The sequence below is a fragment of the Polypterus senegalus genome, chromosome 2 (genome assembly GCF_016835505.1).
Source record: "Polypterus senegalus isolate Bchr_013 chromosome 2, ASM1683550v1, whole genome shotgun sequence".
Taxonomy (NCBI): domain Eukaryota; kingdom Metazoa; phylum Chordata; class Cladistia; order Polypteriformes; family Polypteridae; genus Polypterus; species Polypterus senegalus.
The window spans coordinates 30,800,815-30,816,317 of NC_053155.1; the positions used below are offsets into that span (position 1 = coordinate 30,800,815).

Genomic DNA, 15,503 nt, shown 5'->3' on the forward strand with positions numbered 1-15,503 from the left:
CCAGGCCAGGGGGGTGGCCATCTATCGTCCAGGGGGAGGTATTGCGCTGTCCAGGGCTGCTCCCCCTGAATACAGTGTGCAGGGGCGTCCGGACTGGGCATGGACGCCAGGCGCCTGTCACAGTGTGTAAATATAGAGTAAAATGAACAAGAATTTGAATGGACAACTTACATAATATTTAATTTGAAGCTAAAGACATTGGGTCATATGAATCAAACCAGCTGAATAGATACAGTAGATACAAGATGGCTTAATGCCTCTGTGCTTATCAGCCTTTACAGATTTATTGTGATATGTGCTTGTGTGTTCATTTCTTTTTCTTGATCATTCAGCATGTGCTGTGGTAAGGCAAACGAGCTGTCAGCTGTCTTCACATATAAATTTCTTTGAGTATGGGAGTGTCCGTTTGTATGTGCCTCTGTTTGTTCTAAGTGTATATATAAATAAATTGTGTATCCCATAAACTACTCATGCAAAAAGTCTGCAAATCAGTAGGCCTGGTCCTATGACTAAAGAGAAACAGACTGCAAAAGTCATTCTTCGCATGGCAGTTATCATTGGACATATCACCATATATAGATGTAATGAAACAAAAAACTATAAAAGTAAGTTACATATTTGTCCAAACTCTTGAGTCAGCAGTACTTCATGGATAGGTAATCTTTCTGCTTGAATTTCATCTATACTTCTGTTTTTATAAGTCAGTATCAAGACAGATTTGGCATTATTTGTTTTGTGTCCTCCCCTACCATAACCTGTCATGTATGGGGGAGGAGTGAAAGCTTTAGATTCGTCAAAAATATCGATCTCTGGTTTTCAACAGATCTTGATGTTTTAGGTTCCTCTGATACCAAAAACAACTCTAAGATTAATATGTGTTTGTGTGTGTGTGTCACAATTTCTTGATGACGGTCTAGAGCAGTGATGGCGAACCATTTAGAAACCAAGTACCCAAACTGCAATCCAAAACCCACTTATTTATCGCAAAGTGCCAACATGGCAATTTAACCTGAATACCACCTAAAACTGAACACCAGCATAACCAAGGAGCTGGTGGTGGATTTTAGGAGGCCCAGGCCCCTCATGGACCCCGTGATCATCAGAGGTGAGTGTGTGCAGAGGGTACAGACCTATAAATACCTGGGAGTGCAGCTGGATGATAAATTGGACTGAACTGCCAATACTGATGCTCTGTCTGTCTATCTATCTACTGAGCTTTTAGTTTAGAAAAGCAACTCGTACATTAACATCTTTTGTCTTAAAAGAAAAACATAATAACAGAGCTTTCAATGATACAACTTTTTGTTGAAAGGTAAAAAGTTTGCATTCGGTATGCTTTTGAACAATTAATGTGCTTTTTTCTGTTGTATGCATGCTGATGATTTGTCTAACCTTGGCTCATACTTTGAAAGTCTGAGAGCAACACATGCAGCACTCAGATCATCTGTTAGTCTGTTTCTGGTGTCAGATTTGATTTAATTCAAAGCTGAAAACAGCTGCGCACAAGCATAAGATGTTCCAAACAAAGTAAGGAAAGCAATCTCAAGTGCCTTCATTGACTTAAGATTATTTGGCAGAGAATTCCACACTTTAAGGATTTCATTTTCATAACTAACTGTGCTGTCCTTTGTCATCCCTTCGATCCTCTCAAGTGTTTCATGCAGGTCTTCCCTATTAAGCTCCGCCCCCAAAGCTTCCATTATATATTACGGGGTCGTGGATCAGGTGTGGCGATTAGCAACTCCCGGCAATAATTACAAATGCGGACGACTCTTCACCTGTGCGCTTAAGCAAGGACTGCCCGCATCACAAAGCGGAAACCGCTCCGGCCACTCTACCATAACCCTCTTTAGCGCGAGAGCGGCAATTATCTGTTAAAACTGGCCTTTTCAATTTTGAGCTGTGGACCCGCTATACCACATCCCCTCCAACCCCACCATGGGAATCACAGACTCAAAAGGCTGCAGTCCGTGCCGCACCCTCAAGCAGCATGTGTGCTGCCCGCCTTACCCCAGACAGGAGAGGAAGGAAGCACTCCCATTGGGCTGCTGTGCAGAGGGGCGGGTGATGTGAGAAAAGTCCTCCGGCGCGCGTGAAGAGGGGGAGCGGTGAAGGGAGCAGCCCGGCCTCGCATTCCTCTGGCTTTATAGTAATGAACTCTGTGCTCGGGCGACAGCGCTCGTGCCCACTGAGAGGGCTCTGAGTGCCCCCTTTGGCACGCGTGCCATAGGTTCGCCACCACTGGTCTAGAGCAAAAATGGCTGGATGGAAAAATACCAAACTCTAAACTTAAGTCAGTTATGAGATGGCAATGTGCTGATTAGTTTTTGAGCCAAGTCGTGCAAGAGAAAGAGACATTCTAGAAGAACCCTCAAATACCGTAATACTGCAATTAATCATGAGTTTGTCTTGTCAGTTGCTGTCATAATGACCTATTTTATGATTAGAAAGATCAGCATCAGAGCCTACTGATGCTCACACAAAACCTACTGACGCTCACATCTGAATTTATCTATGTTTTTCCTAACATAAAGTAATTTGAATTATAAGGGAGTGACTAAGGAACTGAAATTTGCAGGTTTGTTAGCTGATTATGTAGTTGGATTTATGCCAGAGCTCTGAATAAGACCTGTGGGACATCCTGATACTTCATGGGATCCCCTCAAGGTTAATAGATATCATGGCTAGCCTGTACACTGGTACTGCGAGTGCTGAGTAGGCAGAACCTCTGCGTTTTTCCCAGTTGATTCTGGGGTTCATCAGGGGTGTGTTCTGCTCATACTCTGTTCAGTGCTTGCATGGACTAGATGTTGGGGAAGGTCGTGGGGTCCAGCAGCTGTGGGGCAACTTTTGGTGAAGAAAGATTCACTGATCTTGACTTTGCCGACAATGCTGTGATCTTTGCAGAATCAATGGAGCCTCTGATCGGGGCTCTTGAGAGACTGAGCAAGGAGTCTGAGTGTCTGGGCTTGCGAGTGTCCTGGATAAAAACCAAGATCCAGGCCTTTAATGACCTCTTAGGCCTCTTAGTCTGTCTCGGAGAGAGTGTCAACCTTGTCGAGAGGTTTACTTACCTTAGCAGTGACATTCTTATCTCTGGGGACTCTTCCTATGAAGTCAGTAGATGGATTGGGAGAGCAAAGGGGGGTCATGAGGTCGCTGGAAGGGGTGTGTGGCCCTCCCGATATTTATGCAAAAAAACGAAGGTGCAACTCTTTAGAGTCCTGATGCTTCATGTTTTGCTATATATGGTTGCTAGACATGGATGCTGTCCAGTGACCTGAGACAAAGATTGGACTCCATTGGTACTGTGTCTCTTCGGAGAATCCTTGTGTGTCACTGGTTTGACTTTGTGTTGAATGAGCAGTTGCTAATGGAGTCCTGAATAAGGCACATTACCTGTATTGTGAGGGAGCGTCAGTTATGGCACTATGGCCATGTGGCGCGATTCCCTGAGGGTTATCCGGCTCACAGGATCCTCATTGTTAAGGACCAGAGTGGCTGGACCAGGACAAGGGGATGCCCATTTAACACCTGGCTGTGGCAGATAAAGGGTCAGTGAATGCTCCCCAACCTTACCTGACCTGACCTCTCACTAAGTCAATTAAATATGTTCAACATTTTGCTCTATCGCCACTTTTCTATTGTTTTGGTAGTGTGGTTTGGGTTTTTGTCCTCAAGAAGATAAACTTTTTTTTTGCAGAGGACAGTGCATTTTTGTTAATCTGCTGCTTATTTTGCATAATCTATACTAGGGTCATCTGATTGAATATTGTTATACAAATAAATGTTAACGTGTTTTAAAAATCATTCCTCAAAGGAATGGTTTGTTTTGCCTCACACTAATTTCAACAATTTATTACCCCAGGCATGATATACCATTGGTATTTTGAAGACTTGCTTTTGCACATCATTCCAGGATCATCCAGTTTATATGGTATGCCTGCATAGTTAGCTTATATTATCCAGATGAGTAACCTTGGCTTCATGAAACCACAAAACTTTTCTACACAATTCTAGAATAAATGTGTCATTTTTGGGGATTGGTTTTCCTCTTTACCAGCTCCCATTTAAAACTGCAGAAATTTTGGCATATTTGGATCAAAGTTCACTTTCTGACCTTATCTATGCAAAGACTTGCATATACTGTATGTATACTTATGCAGTATATTGTGAAAGATCCGCCCAGCAACAGACAGACACGGACTCCAGATGTCCCAAAAACATGCACTGTTTATTGGAAATACTGCACACACACAATACCGTGCACAAACCACATGTCTCAGTCCATTTTACTTTTCTTCAGTTGCTTCCACTCCTCTCTTGTAAGCTCCGTCTTCTCTCTCCCGACTCTGGCTCTTTGAATGAAGTGAGGTGGCCCCTTTTATCCCGCCCCGGATGTACTCCAGGTGTTCTGTGATGGTCTTCCGGCAGCACTTCTTTGTGTGGCGGAAGTGCTGCCCTTGCACCCGGAAGCACTCTGGGCGTACATTGTTCCTGTTTCGGCAGCACTTGCTGGTGTGGCAGAAATTCTGTTGTCTTTGGCTCAGGAACCAGCCAGGCGCCCCCTAGTGGCGACCATGGACACCCACAGGGCTGGGCCCTTCCCAGCTCCGTGGTCCTGATGGAATCCAGGGGGTGGCCGGGGGGCCCTGCTCTCTTACGTCCAGGGGGAGATATTTCCCCTCTCCTGGTCCTTCCAGGTGTCCCGATGGGCCAAGATCCCTGGCCGTCTGCCACTATCTATATATATCTTCAACTAGATAGTCATGATCCTGAGATTTATTCATTTCCTAATTGTGACTTTTATCAGCTTGATCCTGGAGGTCTTTTGAAAGCTTGTTGCTGTCCATAGTAGACTTATAACTTTGATTTGCACTGTGCAATAGGGACGAGCCACAAACAGAGAATGAAATGTCATTACTATTTATTGTCCAAGTGCACTTTTTTGCCAGTGCATATGTTATAATCCTTTCTGTTTGTAATGCTACGGATCTACTGCTACATTACATTTGTGGGTTCAGGTGACTCTATGCAACTCTGTCCCACGTGCTGATATATGCAAGATTGCTGTACAAGAAATTCACAGGGGCCTCACCAACCCACTGAGACTAAGATCTGATGCATGCATATCCATCAATCTGCCACAGAGAGTGGGGGTGGAATTGGTGGTAAGTGAATTCATTGCAGTGCCCCAATTGTTTTTGCAAGTGATGTTGCAACAGAATGACTTCATTCAAATTGCTGGAGAAGTTTTATTATTTTTTTTCCAGTTTTGCACAGTGTGTTTCATGTCATTTAAAATGCTCTACTCATTCTTGACACCTTTCCTTTCATGCATTCAATATTGCACCTTTGATTCATAACATAGTATTTAATTTAAAAAAAATGACAGTTTAAAAATGTTTATCTCTTTAATTTTTCTTTTTTTATTTTATATAATATTGTTATTGATGCAGTGTTATTTGTGCACCTGTACTGTATACTATAATAATATTAATTTACTCAAAATAGGCAATAATGCATTGAATAAATCAGTCAGAGTAATGAGAGTTGCTGACTATTCACATAATACTTATATCAGAAGATAATTGAGTGAGTGGTGTTGTTTTAATGACTACGATAACTATCATGTGTATAAAATGTTAACGGTTTTGTAAAACAAGGAAAGAAAACAGGCATTTCAGTAAAATACTAATATATAGAGTAGAAGAATGCAACATATTAAGAACCTTCATTCACCCATGTACTGTTTTTGTAGCTTTTTAAGCCTAGGAGTTATTAAATATTGTCTAAACAGAATAACATACATGTAACTGTAACTTAAAGTTAATCAAATATTGAACTGTACAATACAAACCTAGTGCATGAGCAGGAAATAACTGAATATAGAACATGAAATTCAGTGTATTGGTAGTCAAAAAGTCATGAAGTTTAGTATTGGGTCAACATATATCTGAAACAGGTAGAAATGCTTCAGGTGATTGTTGGTAGTAAGAACAAAGTTTACAACACATTGATCTTAATATACAGAGTTTTGAAGTAAAGGGAGTAAACTATTAGAGAAAACAAAAAGGATTAAGAGATTGTATGAAAGAAAGCAATTGTAATTAATTTTCATATTGCTATGTTGCAAAGTCAAATTACTGCATAATGTTTTTTTTTTCTTAACCAATACAATGGAAGTAATCTATACTGTATGTATGTGTGTGTATATAATATGCCAAGTTCACTCACTCACTTATTAACAGAAACACAATTTCCCATTTTGGTAAAAGCAGAAATTTGGTGGAGTGGTTAGTCCAGGACATGTCGATATGTCAATATTTAATGGTAAACCACCCCCAACAGAAAAAGTAAATACTCAACATCTCAAGAGTTATCTGATTGCAGTTTGGTGAACAGTGTTTTTTTTTTGTTTTGTTTATTTATTTATTTATTTTTGTAGTTATTTTTGGCAATAATGTTGTAATGAATAGGGTTTTATTAGGTAGCATGTCCTGAATAGTGATAACAAGGGAAAATGGGGCTTGCAGTTCCTGCCAATGAATGCTTGTAGCGCTAGAATACTACTGCCCAAGACGTGGCTCTAATCCCTGTAGGTTTTGGAGTAAAGCTGTAACTGACCTGCCTGCATTGTACTTTCCTTTAGTTTTCCTTGCAAGACTAAACATTGTAATTGTTTTGTCCCATGGTTTAAAGGGGATGTGTCTCTCTATTTTTTTTTTTGTTTTGTTTTGTTTTTTGGAGTGTGCACTTGAAGAAAGGCGTATGCAAGGACAATGGTGTTTGCTTTTGGAGTAACTCTAAAAATTCTGCATAACTGTCTTCTCCTCTTTGTAATTTATTATTGAGCAAAATTCATGCAAACCCACCGAAACTCGGTTACATTTGTAGCAGTGGGTAACGGTAGATTAAAATGGCAGCGAGAAATACATATAAATAATATAAACATGTGGCATAAAGATGAAACCAAGAAAAGCTTGGGGTTGACAGCATCAACTTAACGGTACAGCAGTTTATGCATTGTTGCCAAATCCTTAGAGAGCAATCTTCCTCTGCTTCTGCAAAGTAATAAATAAAAACCTTTAAAACTCCCAGACCCAAATTCCTGTTTTTACTAAATTAATCTGTTTCAAAATCACATGAAAACTTAACATATTCAAAAGGAAAGTCAGCTTTTTTTTACTTATTATTCATTTATGTATTTTTTGCCCTTTTTTTGTTCACTTCTGTGGTTAAGTGTATGAAGCGTACGTAGTACAAGATTAGGATTTGTGGTTTGCTCTGCTTCTCATTTCACTGTCCATCATTTCCTAGTTAAAGTTTATTTTGGATTTATTTTAGTTGTATTTTTTCAATTCCCCACATTCACGGAGGTAAATTGTTGTTTCCTTACATATGGTCTATTTCAGCTTATTCATTGCTTTTGATCTAAACCCTGCAAAACGTTCTAACAGTACAAGATTACAGTTCAAAGTGTTACATTCAAATCTAATTAAAGCTACAATTTTTACAGGATGTGCTATGGAATGAAATTAAATTTATACCCAAAATCCCCATTATTCCTGCTAACTACCTGTTTAAATTAAAAACAACATCAACAAAGCAAAAGGTCACGAGTAAAAGCAGGATTTGACATATGGGAGGAATGTTTTATGCATATGCAATTGTATGTAGCATGTTCAAGAGTAAGCAGCTGTAGTGAACTAATAATTTTAGCCACTGAGAAAAAGAAAATAATTTACTTACATAGTTCTTCTGATAAAACCGATTAACTTATGGAACTATAACTAGAGCCAGTTGTCTTAATTTTCACAGGCAAAGCTAGGTAATGCATGTAGTTCTTTATAATGTCAAAATTAAATTAAGTATTTAGATTTCTTCAGAATTATGCTGAATATAAAAACACAAAAGTTGGTGAGTTTGTCAGTTTTTGTGAGAGATCCCTCTAAATATGTTAACAAGGTGTACCTATTTACATTTCAGATCCTTCTGGGTTCAGTTGTTCAATAAATATTGCTCAATAAATATCTCTGACTTTATGAGGTCTCACATCTAAAAGAACAGAGCAGATCAATCTTGCCTTAATGAAGACATTAGAAAAGTTGGAGAGGGTTATAAAAATATTAGAAAAACTTTAATCCTTTCTGGAAGTGCCTTGAAGTCCATTGTAACAAAATGGAAAAGACACTCCCAAGGTCATTTTGTTTTACCAAACTGAAGCAGTACTACAGGAAAGGCAATTGTCAGAGAAGTGTCCAAGGGGCCCAGCTTTCACACTGACAGTGTTGCACAACCATCTACTGGTAATGTTCGAAACTGTCCAGACGTAAACCACCTCTAGCATTTCACAGATTCTGCCTGTTTGTGTGGGTAGCTAGAAAGTCAAACACAAAGTAATACCTGGAGTGTACTAGAAACCATGCAACAAAATTTGAAATATTTTGGAATAAGCATTTGCAATCTGATGAGGCTAATGTTGAGCTCTTACGTCAGAATGTAAAGTGCTGTGTTTCCCTCAAATCAGCTACAACCCAACACCTTGGAAACACCATTCCTATTGTCAAGCATGGTGGAAGCAGCATGAGACTCTGCTGTTGCTGTTCAGCTGGGGCAACTGGAAATTTTGCTGCTATAAAGGGCAACATGGATGGAGCCAAGGAAAGACAAATCCTGGAGGAGGTCCAATTTCAGTTAAACACAACAACAACAACAACATTTATTTATATAGCACATTTTCATACAAAAAGTAGCTCAAAGTGCTTTACATAATGAAGAAAAGAAAAATAAAAGACAAAATAAGAAATTAAAATAAGACAACATTAGTTAACATAGAAAAGGAGTAAGGTCTGATGGCCAGGGTGGACAGAAAAAACAAAAAAATTCCAGATGGCTGGAGAAAAAAAAAAATCTGCAGGGGTTCCAGGCTACGGGACCGAGTAGGTCTATGTTTATGATATTTTCTAGAATTAAAAAATTTTAAATTAGAATTTTAAAGCCATTTAAATTTTGCATGTCAAATGGAACATTTTAAAATCCGCTCTAAGCCTTAACACAGCACAGTAGCTTTTACTATTTTTACTATACAAGGTAATTTCACCAATTTAAATTTAAATTTAAATTGGGTCCAAGAAACCCAGGTTTCATTTATTCAGCTTGTGAACTACTACTACCTTATTACCTCTGTCCATTACCTTTTTTTCCTTTTCCAAAACATTAAACTTTGTCCAAGAACTTCATTTTGTTTTAGTGTTTCTTCAAAAATAGTATATTATCAATTATTAATAAATATTAATATATGTTTTTATTACAAACAGGAAGACCAGTTGAGATCAGAAAATGAGGATTTGGCTGCCCGATCTGAAACACTGCAACACAATGTCAAGCAATTAGAAGTGCAAATCATGGATATTCAGAAGGCAAAATTGTTTTTGGAAAAAGAACTGGAAGGAGAAAGACTTCTAAAGGAGCAAACAATTAAGGTACTGTCTGTTTTTTGGAAAAGTGTTAATCCCTGTCACAAGTTCTTTACCTAACAGTCCATGTTTTTACTAGTATGACTAATGTACAACAAAGTGGACATTGCCCATTCTTAACAAGGGTGCTGAAATTCAGCTTCACCCCCAACCTGCATTCTTGAGAAAAATAGTTTAGTTGCAGATCTTACTTCATCTGAAAACAAAAGTATAATGAGAGTTGAACTGGCATCTTCCTTAAGGCACCTTCAGACCACAAGGTGCAAAAATGAACATCTAAGTTCAAGCAAAGTGCTGAAATTCAACATGTGACAACTTTGATGGGGGAAAATAAAGCACTTGTGAGCATTACAGCTACTGGAATTTCTTGTTTGTAGTGATTACCTAGAAAGGTTGTGCAACAAAATATTAGGTGATGTGGGTCCCATCAAGTTTGTTCATGCCATTTTCATTTGTTTCATTATTTGAAATATTCTGTTGAATCAAAACTCCAAAGCAAAGTTTTTTTTTGCTAAATAAGCAATGATATGTGGTAATTACTTTTGTAAGTCACAAGTTGTTTCAGAGACAATTGTGGGCTCTTTTTTTTCATGGAGGAGCACCAACAAATTTGCCCACATCAACATTAGAAGACACAAATAAACATAAAAACAGAAGAGGCTGTCTGTTTACTCGCCAAATAGAGTTCTAATTTATCTTAGCACAGAAACATTTTTACAATACCAAGACATTATGAAGATTTCCGAGGTTGTGTGAAGTTGCATGTGTCTGCTCCTTTTTCAAGTGGAGGCCACTTTTTGCGCTGGAGTATACTCTTGGTATTTGCTACATGGTGTGGTGTGATGTTGCCTTCCTCAGCTTGCTGTTAGGCTTTTTACTGTGTCCTCTGCAACTTCACAGAGAAAATCTTTTTTGAAATAATATTGCTTTTCCATTAGGGCTCAGTCACTGGCACGGAGTTTGGCTTGACAGAGTGGTTCGTAGAGCTAATTTAAAGTGTCCAATTCCAAGACTCTATAGAGCTGCTTATTCCACAGAGAGAGAGAGAGAGATGTTTATCACCTCTAAGAGAGGGCGTTCAGCTGCACAAACAGACTGAAGAGATGAATTTGGCTAGTTTTGAAGGAATGTGTAACCTCTGGTGATTGGAAAATAGTACTGGTTTATCTTGTCTTCAGACTGTTCAAAATACAGCTGCCAGGCTTTTAAGACATCCAAACAAATGGACCCACATCTCCTCAATTTTAAAATCTCTACATTGGATCCCAGTTCAAAATTCTGGTACTCGTGTACAGAGATCTGCATGGTCAAGCTTCTGAATATATCATAAATCTCATTCAGCACTACACCTCAGGCTGTGCTCTAAGATCTGCTCAGTTAGATCTTCTTTCGGTTCCTTGTACCAGATTAAAGACAAATGGGGATTGCATATTCTAGTTAATTGCTCAAAGGTTATGGAAAAATCTTCCATTGGCGTTGAGATGAGCAGAATTTATTGAGTCGTTTAAGTGTCAAATAAAGACACATCTGTTCAGACAGGCATTTGTGTAGCTTTGCTGTCTGAGGGTGACTTTTCTGTTGTTCCTTGTATGTTATTTTATTTTATTCTATATTTTATTGCTCAGGACTTTGTGACTTTTGTCAGTAATTGGTGATTTATCTTTTTTTTTTATTAATTTACTTTCTAGTGTTATTTTTGCCCATCAAATTCAACAAGAGCTGTGTTTACGATTAAAAGCCACAAATTAATGTCCTTTTGGGCTCTTTTTTTGTTTGAAAGGATCTCTGCAGGGGTGATAGCTCAACTCTGATTTGCACCTTTGTTTTTAGAAGTAGTACAAGGCTGACTAAAGCATTGGTAGATCTGTAGTTCATCCATTCACTTTAGTGTTCACTCATTAAGGCAATTCTTGAGTGCCAGTACAGTCTAGCAAAATGAGCAGTGCCCACCTTGTCCTATAACTTGGGTTTTGTTTGTCCTATAACGTGAACACTTGGGTTTTGTAACTTTAGCAGCTTTAACTCAATATTTCCTGTAGGTAATTTAACACATTCCTTTTCGGAGAACCATTTTTCTGTATTTCTTTTTCTGGTACAGTACAGGCCAAAAGTTTGGACACATCTCCTCATTCAATGTGTTTTCTTTACTTTCATGACCATTTACATTGGTAGATTCGCACTGAAGGCATCAGAACTATGAATGAACACATTTCAGGTGACTACCTGTTGAAGCTCATCGAGAGAATGCCAAGAGTGTGCAAAGCAGTAATCAGAGCAAAGGGTGGCTATTTTGAAGAAACTAGAATATAAAACATGTTTTCAGTTATTTCACCTTTTTTTGTTAAGTACATGACTCCACATGTGTTCATTCATAGTTTTGATGCCTTCAGTGAGAATCTACCAATGTAAATGGTCATGAAAATAAAGAAACACATTGAATGAGGAGCTGTGTCCAAACTTTTGGCCTGTACTGTATGTCTTGCATGAATAAATTTTGAGCGTCCACATCATTTCAGTAGGGAAGAGATCATTACCTCATCCTTGTTGTTCTTAAAAGTTGGGTTTCTTTTGCTTTGAACACCTTGTCATTAATTTAGCCTTGACCTTGATTATATAAACGATATATTCAGTAGAACTAACAAGACTGTCTTGATGATGACCACATCACTTTTTAATAATCATTTAGAAAATTTTAAATGGTTCTCAAATATGAATATACACATTGTTTATATAGTCATACCGTAGATCCCGGAATACAGGCCGACCCAGTATATTAGCCGAACCCCTTCTCTACCTACTAAATTACATGTATTTGCCGATGACCGGTATTTAAGCCGACCCCCTTCTCCAAGCAAAATTTTCTAAATTTCCTTAAAAGTGTCTCTTCGGTATATTTATAATGTTTATCGGCGAGAATTTGAGACTGCCGGCATTTTTGATATATAATATAATGTGCATAATTTACCAAAACATCAATAATTTTTCTAATGTACTAACTAAAAAGTTATAAATAGTGCCCAGCCTACTTCAATTAAGCTAGGAGCATGGCGGCGCGCATGGTCACAGCGGCTCAGGGCTCTCCTTTTCAGTGCACTTTTTTTGTTGTTTTTGTACTTTTTTTCCTTGTTTGTGCACGATCGGTTCGGCGAACATCCGCTACACCATTCAGAACCTTATAGACATCGGTGTCCAGAGCCAGACATCTGTTTCGAGTGTTTTTCATCACACGCACAACATCCCAGACAACACAGCGAGACCAGCAGGATCTCCGTGGATTGTTGTCGGGTCTAGGAGATGACACAGACGGAGGAGGGAAAGAAGGCAGAAGCGGGGCTGCAGATCCGGTGTTATGCTAAAGCTAAAAAATAACCATACAAGCCCTATACAGAACTTTATTCTGCACTGAAGGAGCTGCTTTTAATCTCATTGTAGATGCGTATAGTGATAATAAAAGGAATTCTATTCTAGAAATAATTTCATACTGTACTCACCATTTAATTTGACATCTTTGGGCTGCAGGAAGGGAGGAGATATTTCTACACAATGTCCATCTTCGCTTCGATTGATCGCTTTTACCTTCTCTTCCTTCCTTAGCAATTATGTGTCTTGCTTGCATGGTCTTAATGAATTATATATATATATATATATATATATATATATATATATATATATATATATATATATATATATATATATATATATATAGGTAAATCACTGCAATGACGGAAGTTACATCCACAAACACATGTATCTGGGCTCCGACTGACGCTACTAACGCTCTCGGTTGTTTGTTTACAATCTCGCAAGCGGATACACGTGACCGCATCCGTTTTGTAACGCATGATGTTGGTCGTAAATCAAAATAAAAAATTTCATTTTAAACTTCACGATAATTTATTATAAATTTTATTAATAAAATCAATAACTAAAACACTTTTTTGAATAAATTCTTTATTTAATTTAAAGTACCGGCATGCAAAGTTACTTCTTCATCTGAAAGATGGCTCTGTGGTTTCGTCATTATTTACTTCCGTATTCATCGGCAAAACCGGCATTGCGCTGGAAATCTTGAATCTGAAACGATACTTGTTGTATAAACCGACCCCCAAACTCCAAGCCAAAAATCTAGGACAAAATTCTCGGCTTATATAACGGGATCTACAGTATGTGCAGTCTTTTGAGTAAATTAAAAAAAACATCTTGTTCAACTTCCATTTTATTGATATTACAGGAAATTTTCCAACAACCACAGAACACAATTTAGTATATTTAAAGATACTTTTAAAGAAGACCCACATGAAGTTATTGCTGGATTCTTAATAAGTAGAAAATCACCTTTTTCACACAGATACAGTATCTAGTGTCAAAAATGCATTAAAAGGAAGAAGTTCAGAAACACAATTCAAAAGAACTTTCATTTATATGTACATTATTTGTATATTTAAACAAGGATTTATTTTATAACAGAAGTCTAAATATTTTTTTTCCAGTGTACACTGGTGCTGCTGTAAATGTATAATTTGCATTTATTTAATATTAGTCTTAAAAGAGAGGAATGAATATTTTTATTAATAAATTTCTGTATTGTAGTGGTCAAGTATTTTTCTTATATCCACATAATATGCATCTCTTCACATGATACATCACAAAGCACTTGCTGATCATACAGTTAGGTCCATAAATATTTGGACAGAGACAACTTTTTTCTCATTTTGGTTCTGTACATTACCACAATGAATTTTAAATGAAACAACTCAGATGCAGTTGAAGTGTAGACTTTCAGCTTTAATTCAGTGGGTTGAACAAAAAGATCGCATAAACATTTGAGGCAACTAAAGCATTTTTTTAACACAATCCCTTTATTTCAGGGTTCAAAAGTAATTGGATAAATTAAATAACTGAAAATAAAATGTACATATTCAAAGTACAGCAACGGTAAAAGTGTGACATGCATTATTTCTCCGATGTAGAACCCTCGTCATCTGAGTCAGGTCAGGTAATACATATCACGGGTTGTGATGCAATATTTGCTCCATAAGACGCACAGACATTTCCACCCACTTTTGGGGGAAAAAGTGCATCTTATGGAACAAAAAATATGGTGGTACTTTTAATAAAATTTAATAAAAAGATAGGAGAGAAAAGGTAAAGGCCTAAGCGATTCTTATCTGATTTGGTCACTAAAATATTTTGCTAATGTTCTCTTATTATGAGGAATGCATGATATGACAGAGAACCATACCAAGCCATATAATTTACTAATACTGTTTTTGATTAAGAGCAAGCATTGGCTGCTAATTTAGAAACTGGAGAGAAACAACTTACTGTGACCCTCTAGCAATTGAGTCTGAGATCTTTGTTTTTCAGCCTTTGATACTGTATGTTAAAACAATGCAACAGTGTATGCATGTCACCGTGCACTTGAAGTCAAGATGGCTTCTAAGTACTAGGTAGATCATGTTGGAGAGCAAAATGCAGAGCCTGATGTTTGGCTCATCAGGTTGCAATTTGAAGTTTAGTGAGAGTTCAATACATTGCTCTCAAAATCTGCTTTGCCGAAGAAGGTTATTTAAGAGATGAAACATACAGGACAGTTCCAGTTACACATGGTCTTTTTGTCATTTTCTCATCAACTTCATGTGTTAATGAATACTTTTTTAATGGAATTCATTGAGTTGCATGACCAGCCCAATTATGTTTCTAATTAAGTTAGAATTAGTAGTGCCAACTGAAGTGTTCAACACTTTGGCATCAAGTGAAATACCAAATTTTGAAAGAGTTAAGAGGTCAGATTGGGCACAAGTGGTTGAAACGTGTTTCTAAATCAGAAGATGAAATTCTTCAGAAACTGCTAATCTCTCTGTGTGCATTAATATTATTTACCATTAAATGTGCGTATATCTATACGAGCAAAAAAAAAAATCAATAGTTCAAAGTTATAAAGGAATGGTAAGGACAGAGTACTAGGATTAGCTCACCTTCTGCATTAAAGCAGTGCTGTCACCAAGCAGTAATAGTTAACCA

The 15,503-nt window shown here is 37.7% G+C and overlaps 1 protein-coding gene across 1 annotated transcript in view; it reads left to right on the forward strand.

Moving 5' to 3' along the window:
- LOC120522837 (GRIP and coiled-coil domain-containing protein 2) overlaps positions 1-15,503 on the forward strand; it is a 97,673-nt gene that overhangs the window by 31,179 nt on the left and 50,991 nt on the right. Inside the window, exon 11 of the mRNA XM_039743527.1 lies at positions 9,321-9,485. Coding sequence (XP_039599461.1) covers positions 9,321-9,485 — 165 coding nt within the window. The remainder of the gene's footprint in view (positions 1-9,320; positions 9,486-15,503) is intronic.